We start from the raw sequence: 24,996 nt of genomic DNA on the forward strand, positions 1-24,996 counted from the left end.
TATGTAGAGCTCAACGCAGCCTGTAATGTCTTAATTTGATGGAATTTTCAAAAATGTTATTATTTACAACTGAGATGTATAGATTTATCATCAACTCTGCCAATTAAAATAGAATTTTAATAGACTCTAATAGACTCTAATTAATATTAATATAGTATTAACATAGAATAATAGATAGGCAGAAAATACAAAAATAAAACAGCATAGAGATACATAATGTCACATGGAATTTCAGTTATTTTTTACGATGATTTTATAAAGTTTGAAATGTACATATACCAGAGAAAACACAAACAAATATAAACACAGAAATACCACCCAAATTGTTGTTGTGCTTTCATGTTCTTACTGCCTGGACAGCAGCAGAGTAAGGGCTCAGGGGCAACATCTGGTTCACCCAGCCTAACAAGTTACTTGGTGTCAGCTGAGCCCTGCTAACCACCTACCTGGGTGGCAAATGCAAGCTGGTATGGTTTATATTACCTGTCCTTAAGTGTGGTCTCAGCTAAGACAGATTTCTTTGCATCATCTCCATGCTCAGTGTGCTTCCCTGGCCGCCTCTGCCTGCAGGAGATGGCTGAGTTGCAGTAACCTGTTTGTGTGCATGAAGGGATCAGCTGGCATCATCAAGCAAATCTTGCAGCGATCCTCTAAGCCATAAACAGCCCAAATTAGCTGCCTTCTCCCATGACAGTGCTGCAGCAGGGCTGCAAATTAATGATAGGTTCACACCACCCCACCCCAGTGCCTTTGGATGGCAAGGAGGCTAAACCAGTACAGATACATGGTTCCAAAAAGGTGGAGCAAGGCAGGACATTTCAGGAACATTTTAGCAGAGGGTGCCTATAAAAGCCAGCTCACCATGAATTTGGGAGATCTGGGTACAGCTTTCACTCAGCAAGATGTTTCAGTCCATACTTCACTTTAGTTCAGCAAATCATCCCTCTGACTGCAATGATCCCTCCTCCATGCTCACCCCACATCTGAACACCTCACTGAGCATCTCGCTGGTAGCCGTACTGCCAGCCCAGGGTGACCTTGATTGAGCCTGTGAGGAGCTCATTGTACCGGGGTTCTGCTGGGGCCAAGAATTTAGAATTCAGAGAAGAACTGGAGATTTAAACAAGTAACACGATTATCCAGAGCTATTATAGCTAATTCCAACAACAGCTTTGGAAGAGAGATAAAGCCTCATGCTTCTGGGTATAGGCCAGCCTCTAACTACACTTACTAATAGCCTAAGACCTCCAGTTACCAAACACCTGCTTTCAGCTACTTTCCACGCACTGTTCTCTGAGCAATGACCATCATCAAAGAAGGATGAAACATCAGACATAATTTAAACCTTATCCAAAACACCAATTTCATTATTTCCAAAATTGCTAAATCCCCTCAGCCCGTTCTTTGTTTAAGCTCTAAAAGGGGAAATCTTCAACTTTAGAGGGTAATGGTGAATGCTTAGAAGTACTCAAGTATTTGATCCTCTCAGGAAACAGAGGTGCTGTAAAGGCAAGAATTGACATAGCACACACTACCAGTAATAACAGTAATGAGCTTGAATCATGCAAATATACTAACTGATCAAACTGGTTTGCCTATCAAGTTGTTGTCCATACCTAATAAGGCAAAGCTCTTTAAAATTTCTCTCCAAACAGGATACAAATGGCAGCTTGTTTGTGGAAAGACAATTTATCTTATTGAAAAAAAAAATCCTCTTATAAAAAAAGGTTCAAGAAAAATAAGACATTTTTCCTCTAAATTTACCTATTTCCACTTTGTGTGTTTATGTATATATACACACACAAACACAAACTCAAAATTTGAGTTTAAAGACTGATTATAAAAGATTGCATAATATGAATGTTCTGGATTCTTTGTCTACTAAAATCCAGCTTTTTGGATAGATGACAAAATTCTAATGTCATTTCAGTCCACACTTGGATAAGAACTCTATCAATTAATATTGCAATAAGTAAAAAATATGTTTTCATTTTCAAGAACATCAAAAAATATAAAAAAAAATTATTCACTGATAAGTTGCACACAATATTAACATTCTGTGGGTTTGCCATCAAAGCTGCTAAAATGATCAAACACCTCTAGGTAATGGGTAGAAGTTCCCAGCTAAGCTGCCTAGGTAAAATTCACTGTGCTCTTCATTCAAAATAAAGGGACAGTCATGTCAGTGGAATTATTTACTCAGATGGGTTCAGTTTGCAAGTTTGGCATCCCTTGTTTTGGAAAACAGATGACTGTTGAGACACTGGCATTCATAAGCTCGAATGCTGTTACGCTTTCATAACTTCTGATTATCAGAGTCATGAGATAAACCTGGATTTTTTGCATTTTAGAGTCCAGATGTATGAAAAAACAAAGCACAAGCTGCATGCTGCATTCAGATGGGAGCATGATTATAGGTATAGAGAGACAATCACAATTATGGTAACAAAATTTTAAAATATGTATCTGCTGTAATTAAATGTGTACAGCCCTCTTAGTATGGACACAAGTAGAGCTGCTGTATATCGCTATAACTAGTGATGTAACTGCATTCACACTTACACAGATTAGAACCAAATTTCATCCAAAGCTGAAGTCATTTCATCCAAAGCTGAAGTCATACACGGAAAACTCCCTTCAGAGGTTTCATTTTTGCACTAAAGTGCAAAAATTAAACCTCTGAAGGGAGTTTTCCGTGTTTTTTTGCAGTGACTGGCATCTTAAAGACATCCAGAAACAAGCATATATTATCACCAGGGCAGTGATTCAAAATTTACTGTGTGTAAAACTAGCGCACAACAGAAACACTGTCCTTTCAGCAAGGAGCCAAACAGAGTACAGAACTGTTGCATGAATTTTCCTGTAAAGCCTTTAGCAGCCAGACTAATCCCAGACACACCTCGTGCTGACCTTTACACACATACGCACAAAACTTTCTGGGAGACTTCCTTCCCCCAGTTCGTCCTTACTTCATCTCCCAGCAGGGCTGCCTGCTGGACCTGGTGATCCTGCTTCCGTAGGAAGGGAGAGAGCCTCCACCTACCTTGCTCTCCTTCCTTCCCTGCCCAGTCCCTCACCCCCTCTCTTCCCCTCAGGCTGGCAGGATTCCTGGGGCAGAGCATGCAATCAGTTTGCAGGGAGCAGCCGCAGCCAGAGGAAAGATGCAGAAGCACAGCCAGAAGGAGCACCTCTACAAGCTGCTGGTGATCGGGGACCTGGGAGTGGGCAAAACCAGCATCATCAAGCGTTATGTCCACCAGAACTTCTCTCCCCACTACCGGGCCACCATCGGGGTGGACTTTGCTTTGAAGGTGCTGAACTGGGATGCTGAGACTGTGGTACGGCTGCAGCTCTGGGATATTGCGGGTGAGTACAGAGGAGAGCCCTTTGCCCCATAATCTACTGAAGAACAATACAAAATACAGACCCCAATTCATTTGTACTGATCTGAAAGCTAGGAACTGCCACTGCCTATGGAGTGAGGGAGAGCAGATTGAGGAGAGAAAACTTTGAGAGCAGCCTGACATTTTGGAGATTCCCTAAAACCAGCAGACTCCCAAACTAGGGAAGCCAGAGAGTCAGAGTGGAACCTGTGCTAGCTGATTTTTCTCCCAAGCCCTTGGACATATTAAGGGACTCAAGCACCTTTCTCCAAATGCCCCAGTTGTTTTCCCTGCCGCTGACAATGTTCAGTTTTGCTTCCTTGAACTAACAGATCTCTATGACAGGAGGAAGAATAACAAGAATGTCCTGCTAAATCTTTTTAATTTGGTGGAATAGATGAGGCATTCAGTAAGATGATTAAAATTACTTTTATAGTTAAAAAAATAAAGAAAATGTATATGAGTTAGTTTATCAAAATACCTTCCTTCTTCCTCTCTCTCATACCTGCCCTCCTTCAGTCCAATGAAAGCAACTTCTTACATATTTTGGAAAGAGAAATATTCTATTTGGCAGTCATTCTGGTTGCTAAAAATATAATTACTCATATTTAAATATCCTTATTCCAACATTAAGCAAAACAAAAGACTATTAACCCTCTGCAAGGAGAGAAGCAGTAAAGTCCAGATATCCCCACATGGTTACATCATTAAAACCCACAGAATTTGACATTGTTGCTGTCAGTGCTTCAGACATTTTTGATTTGGCTTCAAATTAAGCAGGCAACTTTTTTGCCGCCACCTTTCTGAAAAATAAATCATTTTTGTTTCAGTCCAAGAAATGAGTTTATCTTGATGGCATATATCCCATGCTGTAAGTAACAATTTTTCATTTTGTGAATGTAAGAATCAAATACAACTGTAACAATAGATTACAACATAAAGGGAAGCATTTGAAAACTCAATTAAATTAAGAAATTACTTTCATTAAATAGGGAATAAAGGTGAACATCATATCAGCTGTTAGGCAACTGTACCAGCCTGTGACCTGAGTTGTGAGCCAACTCAGGCTCATTGATCTAGTCTGGAACAGCACTGGGTAAAACTGGTGAAATGAAAAAATTCTTGACATTCTTATTGGTGGAGGGAGTGCTTTTCTGCTGCACTGAGCTGTCTCATGTCTGAGCTCTGAATTTGGCACTGAGGTACTAAAACTTATGCAACAACACTGCTTTATGTAAAACGTATAAACTCCGCTTTTTCACATGCTAATTCAGTCTTGTGGTTTTATAGTTTTAAATACATATGTGCTCAGTTTTCTTTATTAAAAGATAGAATAATGTGGCAAACATTTATTTTACAGTTCACCAATGGCTGATTGTAACAACAAATACGTACACTGCCAGAAAAACATTTCTGTATGAGGAAAAAAGCATTTAATAGTAAATTCTGACTGTATCAGGGACTTAAAGAATGAATTTTGCATGCCTTGTTTCAGAGATTTATTACACTACTAATCATGTGCTGGCGGATCATATGATGTAGCTTTCAGTCAGGCTGCAAAAGCAATTACACCTAGTTGTAGTACTGAATGACTAGCATGCTTTCTGAGTTATCACACATGACAGAGAGAATTACAGCACAGTACTAAATTTCGTATGAATTGCCCAATTCAAAGCATCATTGTGAAGGTCAAGACAGTGGTTGGTAATAAAGAGTTGCTGTCTTAGCTTTGATGACTTCTGTTTAAGGAGTTTTAGCTGTTGCTGGCTGTGTATAGAGAGCAAGTTCTGTAAGCAACACGCTGAATTTAGATTATCATAGTGCAGGCATAAAAGTTATCACACATAAGGCATTTGGCTGATGACAGAAAAAGAGGTTCAAGAATGAGAGAGAAGTAAAACTGATTAGAAATATGGAGAGAATGGAATTGGTTTCTCCTGGCTGTAGCTGGTCATGTAAAATCATTTGCAAAATACAAATGGGCAATGAGAAGAGGGAGGAAAATAAAATCTCTGGTCTAAGAACATCCTTTCTTTTTTGATGGACTCTGTTATCAAGTCAGGCTTATCTTTTGGGGTAAGGAAATAAACTTTCAGTCCCTGACCAAGCTGAAGGATGTTGGCTTAGCATGCAGAACAGCTTGAATTGAAGCAAATTCTGTAAATACACTGATAATATTTCATATAAGGAATGATATATGAATACATATATACATATCTGGTATTATTTTAGCTCTTATATCCTCCCCCCTCCATTATACAGGCAGTGAACCCAGTACCAAGCATATGTGTACTCCTCCTTGCTTTTCATGGGTAGTAAATTGTTTAAAAATCTAGAAATAATTTTCTTTAAAATATTGTGATTAAAACTAGTGTCAAACTAATCTACATTATTAGTAGGGTTTATGTATGTTGTGACTTCATTTGAGGAGTGACACATTCCAGCTGTGGTAGGACCAAGTAGTTTGACCTGGTTTACCCTTACCATACATAAGAAGAAAATTTTGTTTATCTGGTGTCATCTAATTAAATGTAGTTAATATTTGTGTAAGATATTTTTCTGTGTTTTTTAATTTTGTAAACAAAACTATAATATCATCTAACAGCTAAATGATGAAACTGCATTTATTTAGAAGAGAGAGAAATGCCAAAAAACAAGGATAACTAAGTATTACAAAAATTAATTCAGGGATAATGTAAGCTCTGCATTACATGTTGTTACTTTAAGACAGTGGTTTTAACACATACTGTATTCCTTAAACTAAGGGGGTTAGGCAGGAATAGTAAGATTAACCATAATGCTATATGATCTTATGGTGTTTGTAACAACATGCTGTCATTAAAATCTGTGAACTTATGTCTGATTCAGTGAAGTGCCTAAGTTTGAGGTGACTGAATGTTTAGTATTGAGTGTGGGAGGAGCTATACATGATAAAATTCACCTTTTTTAATTCCTTAACAACAATTCCATTTTGTTTCACAAATTATTAGTTTTGGTGTTCCTGTTAAAATGTGTCATCACCTCTACTGCTGTGTCATACATTAAATCTTGCTCCTCAGTCAATTTCTGTCTTTATTTCTCTTATCTTTTCTGCTGTCTTTGTGTGCATGTCCTTTAAATTCATTCACGAATTCTTAGAAGGAAAGCTTTAAAGAAAGTCTGAATGATATTTTGCACAAAGTTACAGTGGATGGGGTTGGCCCTGCAGATGCAGTCTGGCACACTGCTTCTGAAGAAAACAGCTGTTGCAGACAGCAGATCTGTGTGTATTTGCTATTCCCTTCTCTGGACGGCTGCTCTCTGTGCTACTGTCTGGGTTTTGTCCCCAGACAGCCCAGAGATTTCTCTGAAGACCAGCTTTAGCCATAGATTTACTGCAGGGAGGAGCTTTGAACATCAGAGAGCAGAGAGCAGCACATCAGAGTCTGCTCCCTGCTCCTTTTCCACAGCCATCTCAGCCTCCTCTTTATCATTCCTTCTGCATTTGAGTGGGCTGGGTTATTCATTGCTACCAAAAAGATATTGTTTTGTGTTTAAAAGTCTGGTTCTCATCTCATAAACTGTTGGACCAATGCTTTGGGGGAAGAATAGTTTCATTTTCTTTCCAGGTCACTTTCACCTTCAGAAGCAGCAGTCTACCCATAGATATAGACGAGCATTTCTGCACTTGTAAAATTTTTAGGATTGTTATGCTGCAGAGGGAGTAAGTGGAAACCTGTTCACTAATGCCAGGCGCAGCACGGCCTCAGCATTTTAGGCTTTTGGCAGCTGCTAAGCATTGCAGCACATATGCATAAATAAGATAGTCATGGTGATTTCTAGGCTAAGTTACCTTGAAATTACTGTTCTGCAAACATAAATAAGTCTCTTGCTGTGAGGGTTTTATCTCAGTAGAGATTGGTGCTGGAATCTGTGGGCCAGATCCTGCTGACAGCCTGCTTTTCCTCATTCTGGGGTGGTGAACATCAGCTCAAGGGCTGCTTAAGCTTCAGTCCATAAAGACAATTATTTGAATTCAAGTGCGAATACTCTAAAAGATATTTTGAAGGGAAAGGTAAAAGATGTTTAAATCTTCTCCGCAGTTTCCAGCTTTTCAATGTTGACTAAAGGCTGTCTGTAAAGCCAGGTAGTTCCCAAAATCATTGTCTCTTAGGACCGTGGCAAGAAGTAGAATGCATCATAAAAAGCAGCATTGGGCAGTTTCAATCAATTTTTAATTTAAATTTTTGTGCCACATTTCAGATGCTGTGGTCAAAATTGTGGAAATTATCTGAGTTTCATCCATTTATCATTACTTTTTATACCTTTATTAGAGATGATAGTGGTTAGTGAAAATTTTTAGATTACTGAACACATTTATTTGGGGTAAATTTTTATAAGCTATGAAAGTTCAGCTGATGGTTGCTTTAAACCCATGAACTGGTAGCTTTTCCTGCTGCAGAGGTGTCACTGAGATTAGGATAAATGTGCAGGCAGCTGCTCTTCAGACAGGGATGTTTCCCTTTAGTAGAAATCTTGCTGCTTTATCATCTTGATCTCATTGGGTTCACTTCCAAGTAGAGTAGGATTCATCTGAATTAACAATTAGACATTTCTTCTCAATCTCAGACTAAAAAGGGATTCTAACCTGCAGTACTCCTAGTTAATTTTTTAATCTAATTTAGGGCTGGTAATCCTAACATAAAGCCCCATCTCAGTGGGCAAAGGCCATTGGAATTGCAGGGTTTGATGCCAAATGCCAGGGGTCTTGTAAGTGATGCAGTAAAGTACTAGGGGCCACATCAAATATTTCCCAAGCTTCTGATCCTTCCAGTGAAAAGCAAAACCAATCTTCCCCAGTTGGTCTTGCAGTAAAGCAGATTCTAATGTTCAAGGCTGCCTGAGAAATATCACTGAATACCTAATGGTTGATCTATTTTCTAGCCTAATTCCCCTAAGACATTGTGTTGCTGAAAACCTAAGGCCAGATTTTGACATCTTTAATATGTCAAGCAGTGCTATTATTATGAGCAATTCTGCTAAACTAAAAGGTTTTAGGAACCTCATCTATTAATATAGGATTTTGTTCACATAAGCAAGAATCTGTGGAAAAAAGAGTACTTCTGCATCCTTAGACATATTATTTACTTCTCCAAGCTCAATGCAAATACTAGAGATCACTTTTTCCACAATTTAAATTAAATAAAAGCCATTATGCAAAGGTCACAAAACTAAAACTCTGATTTATAAAGCACCTCTTTTTCCATTCAAACTGGCCTAATGCCTTTCTGTCAAGTATATTGATGCATTAATTATAATTGATGGAGAAAAAGACCACTTCAAAAACAGTTTAAACAGTTAATCATGCAGCTCCATTCTTTCTCTTTCTTTGAAGTGGTTGGTGATGGAAATTGGTTATCCCCATCTTCCTGCAAAATGCTGCTTTTACAAACAGACTGGGTTTTCTGTGCAGTGAAAATCCTTTGTGTCTGAAAAAGCAGCTGGAAGCCAGAGGAAGAATCAGTATCATAAAATTTGTCAGAAATTCGTGGGCCACTACTAAGCAGAAGATCAAACCTTAGGAGCCTTTTATTCCTTTAGTTACTCCCTTCATGGTGAATGATTTCATTCTGCAAATGAATAATTTAGTCAATGTTCTGTGACACCATGTCCCACCTATCCCAGCAATCTGTGTCCTAATAAATATGTGTGAGGCCTGAGTTGAGCTGTTCTCATATCACCTATAGTGTAAGCATCTCAAGAACTTTGAATGAGAAGTATAAAGTATCAGTGAAATTCAATATCCATCAAAAACTACTTGTATATGTTGTTGCTTACCTCATTGCTATGTTTCTAATTAGACCTTGGCTTTTGGTTGAAGGCACCTTCTTGCAGATGAAAAAAAGAACTTCTCAACAAGGAGATTATTGAATAGCACATGACTTAGCCATTCATCTGATTAGCCCGCTGAAAGGAATCATAAGACATTTGAATAAAAATAAAAATTAAAGAAATTTTGAATATGACCTCTTCTTTCCCAGAAAAAAATCTATTTCTATCTTGTTTTATCAATAGGACACAGTGTTTCTTTAAGATAAAAAAATTTTGACATGAATTTAGAGAAGACAGGCTTCTTCTTTGGTTTCTGAATCATGTGAATGACTGTCTTCTTGCTGCCACAGCGCTTAAAACCAAAGACAAACATCACAAACTGATGGTGTTGACCCCCTAAGTGGGTTCAGTGCTATTTCCATTAAATGAAAGTGCATGGTCTAGAAACTAAACCATTGTTACTTTTCCCTTCTCAGCCCTCCCTTACATTTGACAGCAAAATTTCTATGAGACAAATTCTCCGCAAATAACTTTCCTGGGGTCAGAGGCAGACTGCCAATCTTCTTGTCTTCCTAACCTACTCAAAATTGCTCACGTTGAGAAAATAAGGCTAGAAACAGGTTTGCATTCAATGCTTCTATTTACATAGCTGTTTTTCCCAGATATGGAAGCATGTACAGGAGTTGTCTTGCTTAAAAACTCCTATTGTTGTGAAATGTTTCAGGAGCTTATAATTCTTCTTTGGATCACAGCTGTGCTGCAGACATTAGCAGAAAATCTATTTTTTATTTTCAAGAAAAGTTCTGTGTAATTTATTTTTCCAGAGTTCCCATGAAAACAGCAGATATATTAACAAATCCGCAGCTGATCAACATACCACATCCTGATGTCATGTGTTAATTTGTTCATACTTTTAATCATATAAAATGAAAGATATTTACAAACATCCATGTTGGAATATACTAATGCACTCTTAGCTCACAAAAAACTCTATGGTTTCCCAGAAAGCACTTTGAATTCAGCAAATAAAACCATGAAGCTTGGGACAGAGCTGGTATGAAACCCTCCTCACAGATCTTTTCAGTGGAGCAATGCAGCTCTTCATATTGCTACTGCTGTGCTATTTCTTAGAGCACTTTCCATGTTTGTAAGGCTTTAAATTCACCTTCCTCACCTCTGTGTTTTAGTTTGTCAATAAAAGTAAATTTGTAATTATACTGATGCCTGGTACGGCTCCAGAGCTATATTATGGTACTGCTGGTTATTATAATTTGCATGAGAATATGCAGAATCCTCTTCATCCTTGAGCAGTTCAGTTGTGTTAGATGTTTTAGACAAAATACCATAGTACCAAGGAGTTTCCAATCTGGTGCTTATATTTTTTTGTGACTCTTGTTGATAGTCCTATAATGTACACAAAGACTCTTGGCACTGTCCACAGACTGAGAAATCTGCTAGCCTAATAAGACCATACATTTATTCACTTATCACACTTGTTATTCACTTATAATGAACTTCATTAAATTTCCTTGGGTGTTAGCTTGAAAATTCCTTTTTCATGCAATACTCTCCTGCATTTTCATACAAATTATTCTAGCATGGTATTTTAAATTATTTAGGCAAGGAGTAGTTTCCCAGAGACTTTTAAAATGAAGTCCTGCCTTCAGTAATGTTATCTTAGAAAACCTGCTATGTGAAATCCTGACCTAGACTGGAAGCACTGATTTTTACAAGGTAATGTGTTTTTTTTCCCTCCTACTTTCTTCATTACAGGACAGGAAAGATTTGGAAACATGACCAGGGTGTATTACAGAGAGGCTATGGGAGCGTTTATTGTCTTTGATGTTACAAGACCTGCGACGTTTGAAGCAGTGACAAAATGGAAAGAGGATTTGGACTCTAAGTTGGTTCTTCCAAATGGCAAACCTGTGCCAGCAGTCCTATTAGCAAACAAATGTGACCAGGGAATAGATGTTCTTATGAACAACGGCATCAAGATGGATCAGTTCTGCAAAGAGAATGGGTTCGTGGGCTGGTTTGAAACATCAGCCAAGGTAATGTTTCTATTTCTTTTCAAATGTTTCTAAGGACAGAGAAATCAGTTCCTAAAATATTTCATTTGGTCTAAATGTGCACCTTGAAAAGCTCCTCTCTTGGTAGTGTTAATTAAAGATAGATTTGTAAATATATAGCATGCATTTTTTTTTCTTTTAGGTATTTTATTGCAACATTCTGAAATGCAGCTGCTGCGCTATGATAAGCCAGCAGTAAAGTATGTACCCGGTCAACAGGCTACTGCTCAATAGCCTGGGGAGGAGGATGACCTTAGGCAAGGCATAAAAGCTACCTCTTGTGAATGATATGAAGATGTTTTTCATCATTCTTAACAATGAATAGTATCTCTAAATATTTATATAACCACTTTGCCTGAGAAATGCTGATTTGAGACAATAGCTTCATTGCCTTAGATTCCAGAAATAAAGTCAGTCTATTGTAGTGCTTGTACAATGTTCACTGTTATAAGCTCTCATTCTCAAAAGTCTTTTCAAAAAAACCACATATCTGGGGAGGAAGGAAATATCAGTGGTCAAAAGGCTGAATGAGCTGCTCTGAGGTTCAATTCTTTGCCTTGGAACAGATTTCCCGAGTTAATGGAATATTAAGATAAAAATCAGAATGGGCACTCAGACTTTCAAATTACAAAGGCCAAAAGTACATTGGTACTGTAGATCAATTTCAGATGTCTCGGATAATTTCAGTTCGTGCAGGATTTGGAAGCTGGCATGTGAAATATTGATTTGAACACAACAATTCAGTGGATATTGTGTTGATTTTATCCTATTATGAGAGCTGGTGTCATCATTAACAGCTCTGGGGAATTTTTGGATGTTTGAAATGTAAACAGTTTGGTTCTGGTTTAACCTAGATTTCCAGTAGGCTGGAAGCCAAAATGCTACATTTGATTGTTTAATTCCTTTTAAACAGTTTATGTAAGGTACTTAAGAACTTTTAGGGTGTATATTTGTGTTTTACTTTTCTGGTCTTGACACCTTCTTTAAGCATTAATATTTAAAAGATGTTTCACTAGTAATCAGCAGAAGTAACAGCAGGGAAATAGCAGCATATCCCAGACTGCCTAAGCATTGCATGAACTCTGGGCTGAGATTGCAGCTTTTCAGTACTTAAGGGGGCTTATAACAAAGATGGGGACAAACCTGTCAGGAGAGCCGGTTGTCATACGACAAGGGGTAGTGGTTTTAAACTAAAAGAAGGTAGATTTATACTAGAGATAAGAAATCTTTTTTTTCTGACAAAGGATGGTGAAACACTGGAACAAGTCACCCAGACATGGTGGATGCTCCATCCCTGGAAACATTTAAGGCTAGACTGGATTTGACTCTGAGCAACCCAGTCTAGCTGAGGATGTCCCTGCCCTGGCAGGCAGGTTAGACAAGATGATTTGAAGAGCCCTTTCAACCCAAACCATTCTATGATTCTATGATTCTATGTCTTTGTAATTAATGCCTTTGCTTCTCTACTGAATGGGTCTCAAATGCAGCCACTGTTTCTTAAGATGCCATTTATAGAGAGAAATTTTGGTCTAAGTAAGTATGTAAACTATCTTGCTCTACAACAGGGTACTTCCTATTCCTTCATATGCAGCACCTGGTTTGTATTTAGGTCTGTGGTTCGTCTGCTGATTTGTGCTGGGCGAGGCCAAGAGAATCCAGTGATCCTCCCTATGATAAACTACATTTTACTATGAGAATGGAATCTATACCGTGAATTCCATACATCACTCCCCAGCAAGCATGTCGACCACTCAAAAAGGGCAACCACATTTATTGTGCCAAGAGTCATTGCAGATCATGACAGAAAATGAATATGCAAACAATTTCAAAGATCACAGAGAGGTTTTACAATGATGATGGAACCAGTCTGGGGCAGAACTATGGAAGTATAAAAGATGTATAGAGAGCATTTGTTTTTTAAAGTCATAACAGAGGAATTTTTCCCAAGTTTCTCTAAGCTGCACAGAATTAAGAATTTCTCTTATTTTAGATATGTTAAATATCTAGATTCTTCTTACATTATTTAACTCCAAAAGCCAAGCAGTCCCCAGATTGACAATGTAATCATTTAGGAACAGAAAAAAAAATCCAGCTATGACAAGACTTGCTTTCAAAAGCCACTCTGAAGGGAATGATGAGAGTTGAGGGCACACAGCTGCTACCAGACTGTTCTCTGCTGCTATACACCAGAGGCTAGGACCTCTGTAATCTGTTGTTCTGTAATCCACACATCTGATTTCCACCCAGAATTGGAGGCTTCTGACTTTAAAATTATGCAGAGTCATTCCAGTAAAGATGGTAGAATCACAACATTTAAACTAAGTTAGATCAAAATAATTTCTGCACTTGATCTAAGTTCTAAACTAAACCTTGCACTTCCTTTTCTAAACAAAAGTTAATATTACTACTATTTTAGAATTCTGGATATTGTACATACCTGGTATTCTTTCAGCCTAGGGCATCATAAGTAATTGAACTTGGGTGAAATAAAAAAAAATTACTAACTCTGCTACAGAGAATAGAAACTCCTTTGAAGCAGAATAGCATGGACAAAGGAGTCCTCATATTGCAGCTATCAGTTTTAGCAGTCCAAATAGGTAATAACTCTCTTTTTGTAGTACCCTGGAATAATTAGATCTCCAGAGGTTTTCTGGAGATGTGCTTGGAAATGTTAAAGCCTTGAGAACAAACTGAATATGATTTATGCATTTTGGAAAAACAAAGGTGATTACTTATAAAAAGAACATCTTTTTGTTCTGGTTGCCTTGCAGAAAGTAGCATGCTATATATGTACCTACCATATTTCAAGCTGTCAATGGTTTTAAGCTTTTGTCTGCTCACTGGAAGATTACACCAAAAAAAATCACCGTATTATTCCCTGGTGCTATTTTCGTAAGCTAAGCACTCCAATATAAAATATTTGAGCCACCTAATGCAGGCTTATGTATTAGTTTTGATTCTTGCATTGATCTGAAGGAAATAACCCTCTTTTAGTCTTCTCCCTACAAAGACAGAAGATTTTGTTTGGATAGTTTTCCATGTGAGAAGGGCTTTATTGGGCAGCACCACCTCACAGTGTAGTCACAAGTTAGACTGTTGCCACATATCCGGTGGTGAGCCTGGTCTTTTTTATATCTGCATATTTACTTCACCCATATTGATTGCAGTCTAAGAAGCACATCCCCAGATTGTCACCAAATAACCCTTAATAGTTAATTCTTTAATAAATTTCATGACCACAACTATTGTGAAAGAATCTTTCTTTTAAGGGAAGGAAATTTCTTCTTCCTGTCACACATTAAATTATCCAGCACGTGGCCAGAGCAGCTGAGAGCTCCACTCACATTTCCAAGCCTTTAAACTGTTTTCACCACCGTGCCTAGTTCAAAGAGGTGAGCTTTTGACCTGGATTAGAAAAGGAGCAATTTCAAGCTTATTATCACTTTATTATAAAACTAGAACTTGTGCAACAAAACAGACAAGTCAGGCAAAACTAGATGTCCTTGAAAGTACCTGATTCAGAAAAAACTTAAATACCTTACAACTAGCCATGGCTGTTCTGTTATTATGCCTGAGTTCCTCTTTTTCCCTGCTGTAATTCTGCTGTCAGCAATACAGAACTAGATGAAAAGACATTCATGTTTTGTCCAAATTGCCCAGAAAGGCTGGTAGCTGTGCTTTTCAGATCCTTACAAAACTAGGTTAAGCACACAGCTCCCTGTCTCCTGAGCACCGTAACCTGGAGACTGGTGAGCAGTCTGAGTCTCTGGGCTATTTGGATACATCCTATTTGGACCAGGACAATGTTATAGTTCTGCCTCTAAGAAATGTGGATAATAAGATGTCCTTTATTCAGCTTTTGTTTGACAGGCAGTCCATGGTGTGCCACCATAGATTCAGAATTAGTTGTGTTGGAAGAGACCTTAAAAATATTCTAGTTATTAACCCCTTACAGGGCCCAGATGCTAGACTAGCAATCAAAAGTCCTCTTTGCCATTGCTGTGTTGCCTTCAGAAAGCAATTCTCTCCTCTGTTCCAGCCTTTCTTTCAAAAAACAAAGACATTAATTCTTCCTGTCTTACCAGGGAATTCTGTGAATAATACAGGCTCTACTAGCCCTTGTTTAAATCACAGATTCTTCAGTTCTTTTGACTGGACAATTATTATGAAACATGAAAAAAGCAAGCTATGCAGTATATTTGCAGAGGAACTGGATAAGCACTTCTGATTTCCATAAAGAAGAGCAAGGTTTGGACATGTATTTGAATTAGGCTGACACTCAAAACTAATCTGCTGATCTGGTAACTTAAATCCAAGCCATCCATTTGAGACTGCCAGACCTAGTTAGGGATATGTGGCTCCCTAGATTGTCTTTTTAATTCACTCAAAAAAGTCTAACCAATCTCACAGTACAGTTTGAGGAAATATTTCAGATTCTGCCATAAAGCAAGAAATAAAGCTGAGATTTAAGGCAGAATATTTCATTTCAGATGTACAACCACTCTGCGCAGAATCCTCTGCAGAGTTTGTTTCCTGTAATTAAAAGTAGTCCATTCAGATTATCCTGTGAGTATTAGAGCTGTCCTGTAGCTCTCTGGATCACTTTTATGAAATACATTATTTAGTGCTGTCCCAAATCTGGAAATTCAGAGAAACACAAAATTGTTGAAATCAGAAAGTCATTAAGTGAAATAATTTTGTTGCAGGCTATTCAACCAGATGTAAGAATTCAATCACAGAAAAGATCTTGTTCTCAGAGTTGCTGTCTCAGCAGTTCACATCTATGAATTTCATGTTCATGCATCTAGATGGCTTTTAACTCGTATGGCTGCATTTTCCTAGGAAATGCACTGCAGGAGCACAGCACACCATCTTAATAAGGCTCTGTTCCCAGCAGTTTCCAGGGAGTTCTGCTAAGGGAGCATATGGAACCATTCCCTCAGAGTGCTAGCTCAAGGGGAAGGCAGGTTAAAGCATCTTTCAAGTTATTTCCCTGCTCCTGGATTTTAGTGCAGTATGGAAATAAAATGTGGAAGCTATGAGCTTCTCACTAGGCTCCCATCTAATACCTGAATATTTCACAATTTGTAAATGTTTGCTTATGGGAAGTCAATTTCCTTCAAGTGCAGCAGTAGTCTAAGGGCATGTCTCTAGGAAGCGCTGATTTAGAGCTCCCCAAGAGCTCTGTGCCTGCATACACATTGTTCTTCACCCTGGTTTTCAAGGTAAGGCTCAGAAGCATCAGAATCAGTAAGAGGAAAAAACTGTCAATGGGAAAAGCATTCTATCAGAAAACAACCAGATAGTCAAATCTAAGATATGTGCATGGTAAAGAAACAAAATTTCTTTCATCTGGAAGTGAGACAGGCCCTTAAAACTTGTCAGGGCCTTTATTCTTCTACAAGAGCTAAGAGCCACTCTAATCTGTGGGAACTTATTTCATACATTAAAAAGGAATGCCCTAAATGTTAATGTTCTGCATCTGCAGTAGAGATGGCAAATAAGGGGGAAGGTAATCCAGAATGCAAAAACGATTGCTGAGCTTGTGTACTGCTTTGAGTCACATTCAATAATGTATTTATTTTCCCTTTAGTTGATTGTTGCTTACAAGACATTATTTCCAATAGCAGTCAGTTCAAGGGTTTTAAATAATGCAGCTCTCTTTCCTTGCCCTCAGTTGCTATCCTTTCCATAAAAGTGCCCTTTGAAGGGATATATTTTGATAAGATTGATCTACAAAGCAAACGCTAATTTCATTTATGTCCTCCAGTGTTCCTTTCTGGATTTCAGAGATTAGTCAGAGCTATTTTCTTTGCCTTGTTTTTTTTGGTAATAGAATAAAGAGCAGCGTGTTCTGATTTCCATTCCTTCTTGATGAGGCCAGGAGAAAAACTTGCACAAGTAGAAGCAGGGTTCAGGTCCTTTCTCTGGCAGATTTTGGCAGGTTGATGCAGGATAAATCACTTATGGATGGATTCACATCTCAGCTCTTGCACTGACTGGGTGTATCAGTGTATCAGGTGATGGGCCTTACTGAGCCGCACAGAAATGGGCTAGGCACCTCAGGGGACAGGGCAGGACAAGGTGCTTGGGAGAGGCTTTTATAAAGGCTGGCATGCTGAATCAGGGATACAGGACTGATAAAGACACCACAACGTGGGCAAGATCCTTTTGGCCTTGCAGTAAAAGCTCTCTCTTGGGAAAGAACTTTTCTTGAGAAAGGAAATTGTTGCATTCTTACCTTATCATGTGAAGACTTCATCCTATGCACTTTCTCACTTTCCAACTAGCCACTGCATGCTGGACCAGGGTTCATGTGGCTCTGCATTTTCTTCTTTTGACAAATGGCCATAGCAGCACTTCCCTATCACAGAGAGCTGCTGTCCAGATAAACACATCAAAGATGCAGTGCTGAGGAATACCAGCCTTAAAAGCAATAATGGGAGACAGAGTGCCTCCTGTGTTTGGAGAACTGTGAAGGTAAAAGTGGCCTCAGAGGAGGCTGGATAACAAGCACTGCAGGTGTGAAGAAGAGGAAGAGGAAGAGGAAGAGGAAGAGGAAGAGGAAGAGGAAGAGGAAGAGGAAGAGGAAGAGGAGAGAAGAGAAGAGAAGAGAAGAGAAGAGAAGAGAAGAGAAGAGAAGAGAAGAGAAGAGAAGAGAAGAGAAGAGAAGAGAAGAGAAGAGAAGAGAAGAGAAGAGAAGAGAAGAGAAGAGAAGAGAAGAGAAGAAAAAAAAAGTCTGAACTTCAGCAATCATCACAGTTTCTATGACCTTTTTTTTGTAGGACTAAGCCATACGGGAGGTGACAGTTATGGTATTTCAACATAGAGACCCACTGAAAGATAGTTTTTCACTCCACTGTCTCACCTATATTTTCTTGCTTTTTTGAAACATATTTAATTTTATTTTCAGGTGTAATTGAGGCAGTTTCCATGTCTCAATACCATTAGTAGGTTGCCTGTTATTATTTTTCTCTGTCCAATCTTACACTCCGATTGTTGGTTTCTTTGTGTTTGAGTGGATTTTCACTTTCTCTTTTTTCTCTTTCCTCCCCTTGATTGCCTCTCAACACTTCAAGGGCCCTAAAGTCACCAGACCTCTGGATGTCTGTGTTTGGATAGCAGATCACCTTCTACTGTCTGTAGCTTTTCCACTGCCTAGCAGAATACAGATTTTTCTTTTGCAAAACACACCATAGGAGGAGAGGTGGAGAAATCAATATTTCATTAGTCAGACCAGAATACAGCAATGTCTGATCTGCAGGTCTAGGACGCCACAGGATTAAGGTTGTAACAAAAGGCAGTAATAGCATCAGAAAGGAAGCGGTCAAGGCAGGGATCTGGGACAGCAGGAGTTGCTTTGCTGGAATGACCACAGGCTCCTTGCAGCAGGTGACTTACCATATTACTTCTCATCCATACTGTGTGCCCATTGTCATCTGAACCACGGGAGCAGGCTGGAGCTAGACACAAACTCAAAACGAGCTGTGCTGTTTGTCAGGGTCACCCTTCCTCTTTCTCCCCTTGTACCCCAGCTGAAATGGTCATCCACACAGCTTAAACAGTTCATATAAATGTTAAAGGTGAGAAACTGCCTCTCTAGACTCAGTAGACCCAGGAGAGGACTTTTTATTCCTTCCCTCTTTTTTTTTTTTTTTTTCTGCTGTTTGAGTACTGGCTGGGGATTTTTTTTTTCTTCTGCATTTTTAGGCTCATATCTGCCACATGGTTTTCCATCTATCACCAGCAGGGATGAGGGATGTGCACATATATCAATTTTATGCTATTGTGGGCTTGGTTCCTTCCCCATTTCCCAGTGCTGTAAAATGGTAGCCTCTGACAAAGATGGCTGCTGTTAATACATCTGAACATTAATCAGTTTGGGTAGAATCTTAGATAGTGCCTAAGACCTTATTAAATAAACACATGCTGCTATTTCAACACATAAGCAGCACATGGGCAAATTAAATGCTCACGAGTCCATCAGTAAAAACAAACACAATGTAAAAGGTTTTTACATTTCTGTTTTTGTGCATTTAACAATCCTGTTTTGGTTTCAGTTTTCTAAGCAGTGCTGAGAGATATTTTTCATTGTCTGGGTTTTTTTTCAATAAAATTTCACAGTGCTTCGAAAAGGGCTTTCAGTGCATGCTTGAGGAATTTTCTAGTCTGCTCTGAGAGAGTCATGTGATACAGCAGAATTTTAACATCTCAGTAGAGAGATGATTCCCAGCCCCATATTACTTTCTAGCAGTTACTAGGTACATTAATATGTACTTTTCTAAAGTATTGGGGGTTTACAACTTACTGTTACTCTTTACAAACAAAATATTGAAAGTTCACGCTTGTCATTGAAGAAACCTGTGAAATCTTGCACTATTTAACATTTTCAGTTAGATCCACAGATTTCAGCCCTTTACTGTGATGCAAAGGGATGGACAATGGAATTTGTGGAGTTCTGACATCAATTTCAAGGAGATTAGACAAAGTCATGGTCCAGCATGTGGTGGCTAGTTGGAAAGTGGGAGATAGCATAAAAGACAAAGAATCGATTCCTTTAGCTTTTGATTTTCCTATAAATGTGTCTTCTCTACTGAAACACACATGTTTCTTTCTTTTATAGCTAGTTTATGGCCTTAGTACAGCAGGCTCCAGATTGCCATCCAGAGGGACCTGGACATGCTTGAGAATTGGGACTAGATGGCGTGTAAATGTCCCTTCCAGTCAAAACTAGTCTATGACTCAGAGATTCAACTTGAAAACCTGGGTAATCTTAGGCTGCAAATAAAACATTATCTTTACTTAGCAAGAGTAAGGTGTGTATATGCACAAATGTATGCCTATATATTGGTATGCATTTCCATATGGATGTATGTGGCTGTGTGATACAATTGCCTAGACGATTGAAGCTACAGTGAAGTTTCTATCTCCTGCCTTGTAAAATAAGTAATCAATGCCAATAGCTACACTAGAAGAGTGCCTTTTATGCCAGAAAGACTGAATTTTCATTCCAAACATATTGGTGGCTGTTATTTACAAAAAAATAATAAAATCTTTACTCAGTACTACTGCTTATTTTCTGTGCTGCATTGAGCTGTGTCTCACTGATCAAGCTGTTTCAGCTTTACTTATTCTACAAACAGGGTAAGAACTGCTGCAAGTTAAATGTGCAGTTGATATCAGGCCCACGTAGGAAAATATGTGCTTTAGCTTTCATTTTAAACCCCTAGAGTGAGGATTTCTCTCCTACAAATGAAAACAGTGGTGATATATTTCTTCTGAATCAGTGCATTGGAGATGCAGTGCATTGCAATCAGCCTCAACAAGAAATAAGGGGGGACTCCAAACCATAAAGAACTGTTTTAGTGTTTTGTGAGTAATTTGAGATTGTATGATTTATTCAATGAAACTGGTCCATCACAGGCTTCATTGTGAGCATTGCATACAGAAATCTTGAAATTGTGGGAAAGGCTTTAAAAAATAAGTGCTATGCATGGCTGCAATTACTGGTAGGTAATTAACTATTTGGACATGAGTAACCATTATTCAAGCAGTGAAATATGGTCTTTGGAGCTTTACTTCAGGCATCGATCTTCAACACCTCTCTGGCATTTGTTTTTTAGTTTGTTGAAGCAATCAAATCACCAAGAGATTGAGGTAATTTCAAATCAGCTCTGTATACATTTTAAAACATATATGAATTATAATATACATAAAACTTCACAACTCCAGTAAGCACTATTTAACACAGAGAATTTTTGAAAACTGTTTATTACGGTAAGTAAACTTTTGATGTTGCTGAGGGAAAAATTTAATTATGCACAGGAAATATGCAACATGTTTTTATTATTATTGACTAATCAACCTCTCTTTCTCTTTTATTTCCAGGAAAATATAAACATCAATGAAGCTTCCAGATGCTTGGTGAAACACATAATTGCTAGTGAGAGTGATCCAGTTCAGTCAGTTGAACCAGATATTATAAAACCACACTTGAATTCCTCCAAGATTGTCAGTTGTTCAGCTTGCTTTAAATCCTAAGAGACTTCCAGACTATTACAAGAGCTGAACAACTATGATTCACAATTTATACTTTATTCAACGAAACCAGCCTGCCCACATTGTCCCTAAGCAGATTGTAATTTTCTCAAAAATATATTTAAATTTTTCCTTTTCTTTTTCAGCTAAAATTTATTATGAGGTGTTCATTCCTAGCAACTATTCAAAACTCTCTATGGCTATTGGTCAACTAAGACTCATAGTGATGGCTGTGTTTTCCTATTTGGGTGGTACCAGTGATATCAAAACCCATTTCTTTGCCATGTGTTTTCTGAAAATTCCTATTTGTGATAAGACTGCAGCAGCGTCCTACTTGTCCATTGATTTCCAGGATGTTTCCTCAATACCTTGACCAGGCAAATGTCATCATTGCACTCTTTTTCACCCCTCAAACTTGAATGATCTTGTTTCATATGAGGAAGATTATGATGAAAATGAAAGTTGAGCAGTTCAGAAAGAGACACCTAGAATGCTCACAGTTAAATATTTCCATTGCAAGTTCAGTCTCCTGGATGTAGTGACAGGACTGAACATGCAGGAGCATTTCACATCATTCAATTCTCCAGAAGATCTGAGCTTCCAAGACTGATGAAGAATTGGCTCCCTCTTTCTGAGGAGTTGCATTCTCATAGTTGATAGCCTTATCTTAGATGAAGCAAAATGGAATAAGTCAAGGCTGAAGGGTGACAAAACAGGCAATCAGGGGTACAGTTTCCTGGGTGAAGCAGATCAGGGTTTTCAGAAACGGTTATCTATTCTATAAAGCCAGCATTTCCTCTGGAAAGCTCACACTGATTTTTTCCCTCCCTCTCATCCCTCATGCCACAGATATCCCTGTGTGTTTAAACTGTGTGTATTCTATAAGTCCTAACATGCATCCCTTCATTATGTTTATTCTCATGGGAAAATTCACTATCCACACTCTAAGATACCAGCAGAACTTTCCAGGAATCCATCTGTGTTGAGTAGAAGGGTATTTGCTTTCTGAAAACATTCTTCTAAAATGTATATGAATCATCACAGGAAGCAAGCAAAATGGAACAGTCTTAAGAGACACTTCTGGAAGATGTGAAGAATTTATTGAGCCATACTGTGGAAATAAAATTGTTGATTTTCAGCATCTCACAAAAAGTGCAGGTTGGTGGAATCATTCAGAGAAGTGTGTCTAGACAAGAAATCTCGACATCTGGCTGCAAGCCCCTTCAAGACAAACTTTGCTTCTATCCTGCCATAGACAAATCATTTGCAAATTCTGTTCTCAGACTTTTCCTTCTTAAGCTGTGAACTCTCAGTTGCAGGAGCTGTCTTCAGAGATGAGTTCCTCTTTTTAGAGAGGTGTAACAGCATAGAAGGGAGGAGACAACATCCCGTGCTGCCTTATGTTTGCAGATGCCACTGCAATACTTCACTGAACACTTAGTTGAAAATGAAGGAGTGAAATTCTCAGTCTAGTGAATACCTGCTGCATAGGAAAAATGAAAAAAAAGAGGAAAAAGAAAAAATTCCTCAAGCTGACCTTATACTGTGGGACCTATGAGTTTCAAGTGCCTGTAAAATTCACCCTACTTGGCAATGTAAGGCGTATGTTTGGACTCAAAGTTCTTTTCCAACTGAAATGATGCTATGACTTTGTGCCTCTGTCACTAAATGCTCTGTTACTATATAGGCACTGCAGACAAGAGCTATTTTTCTCTCTCTGGAGAGCCAGGGACAGAGACATAACTCTTTATGTGCTCTTCCTAAAGCCTTCCATTCTTCTCACAGAATTTTGGAATAAGAAAGCAAAGTCTCTAGTTTTAAAAATAAAAATTCACATCCAGAATTAATCTGCACAGACATAGATGTATGGATGCATATATATATATATATATATATATATATATATATATATCATGAGCTGGCTTTTTTGAGAGTAATTTTCAAGTTGTCATGGATGCTGTCTCATCATTTAATACCTGTGCTAAACATTCTTTAACTCCTGCTGTGATCTGTGTCAAATACCTTAAGCTTCCTGCCTCAGTTTCCTCATCTGTAAAACAGGGATCTATGTACACACCTACCTCACAGCGCTCCCTGAAAGTTACTGTTGGCACTGTGCTTTGGGGATACACAAATGCCAAGCTCTGATACTGCTCAGAACGAAATATGAGTGCCCTCTAGCATAAAAACATGGTGCTGTAAAGCCTTAGTGTTTTAAATCTCTCAAAGGCTTGCCTGTGCTACAAAAATTAGCTTCAATTATTCCACCTCAGTTAAGCTGGTCAAGGTTATGAAGCAACATGTGACTGCATGGGCTGATCAGATTGGCTGCAGACAGTCTGCAAATGGAAGCTGTGGCTGCACAGATGTCATGGCACTAGTTTAATAATCTCAGCAACAAAGCTGCAATTCAGAACTAGCACCACATCAGTTATTTCAAATTTAAAGCATCATTTAAGTCAAGTCATATGGGCGCCTTATTAAGGATAACAATTCATATCCTGAGCCAACACTGTGGTTAATACAAGGAACTAGATATCTCAGATAGCTTCTAAAGGGCTAATTTTTCATGAGTTGAGCCCCATACTTCACTTATGAATCTGTGTGTCTCAGGTGAAGCAGAGGAAATTGCCATTTCATCCAAAAATGCTTTTCTGCCCAACTCTGAACAAACCTAGTAGTTCCTAATGTGTTTTGCTTATCTTCATATCACCTTTATTTGGTGGCTTCTAGCAATACACACTAAACATAATGGGAGATTCCTCAAGACTTTGAGAACTATGGCTAAAGATCTGGTATAACAGTAATTAAAACAACCCTGCATAAATAAAACAAATAAACAGAGGTATTTTTGTTCCTCACTCTATTGTATACACCAGCTTTAAAGTATGGGCTCATTATCTGTTCCATCTGTTTCTGTGGTGTCAGGTTCCACTGCAGTCACTTCTTAGGCAGATTTTCCACCTCTGGTAGATGGAGGACAGTGTGTGGCCAATTGCTAGACTAAGAACTATACAAGATGTAAGTTCTAAAGTCATACATATTTACAGCATGAGAATTAGAAAAGCATCACAAAGAATCAGGCCTCCTTAGGAGGTTACATAATTACATATGTTCATTTTTATTTGTACTAAAGTGATAAAAATCTGTCAAGTTTTTTTTCTGTAACACAATAAATGTGTGAATGCAACCTGAATATCTAGCAAACAGAACCTTTTTAGAGGAGGTTGTTGTTGTTGGCAGGCCAGAATAAAAGCTTTAATTTAGAATTAATGAGCTCACTTTGTGCCAATACCCTTTCAGGAAATGTAAAGTTTAATTATACTGTGTCAGTCCCTAACAGCTTGGATTTCCTTAGGTTTTTCAATGCACTCTGTACTATGTCCTTTTTACTGGTCACCAGGGACAAGGCATCTTAATCACGCGTCCATTTCAAAATTAAAAATTTTCCCTTTCTGTTTGCAATAAGTAATGAACCATGAGTCTCTATTGCCTTGCAAATGGGCAAAGGTACTGCAAAGCAGAATTAAAATTAATTTTCATTCTAACTCTCCAAATACACCCCTGTGGATGTCCCAACACCTCAAACCATATGTTGATGAGCAAGGGAGGTGCTGGACATGAGAGATCACCCCAAAACACTAAAAGAAAACAGTGGTTGAACATCTTCAACCCCAGACATCATTTGCAAC

General features: G+C 38.4%; 1 protein-coding gene across 1 annotated transcript; it reads left to right on the forward strand.

The window, feature by feature from the left end:
• Nucleotides 1–968: 968 nt before the first annotated feature.
• On the forward strand, nucleotides 969–21,307 carry RAB38 (RAB38, member RAS oncogene family). Its single transcript, XM_030954024.1, is given in 4 exon segments — nucleotides 969–1,072; nucleotides 3,104–3,366; nucleotides 10,968–11,248; nucleotides 21,155–21,307. Coding segments are annotated over 4 exon segments (801 nt in total).
• The last annotated feature ends 3,689 nt before the right edge of the window (nucleotides 21,308–24,996 follow it).

This window comes from Camarhynchus parvulus, chromosome 1, assembly GCF_901933205.1.
Source record: "Camarhynchus parvulus chromosome 1, STF_HiC, whole genome shotgun sequence".
NCBI lineage: Eukaryota > Metazoa > Chordata > Aves > Passeriformes > Thraupidae > Camarhynchus > Camarhynchus parvulus.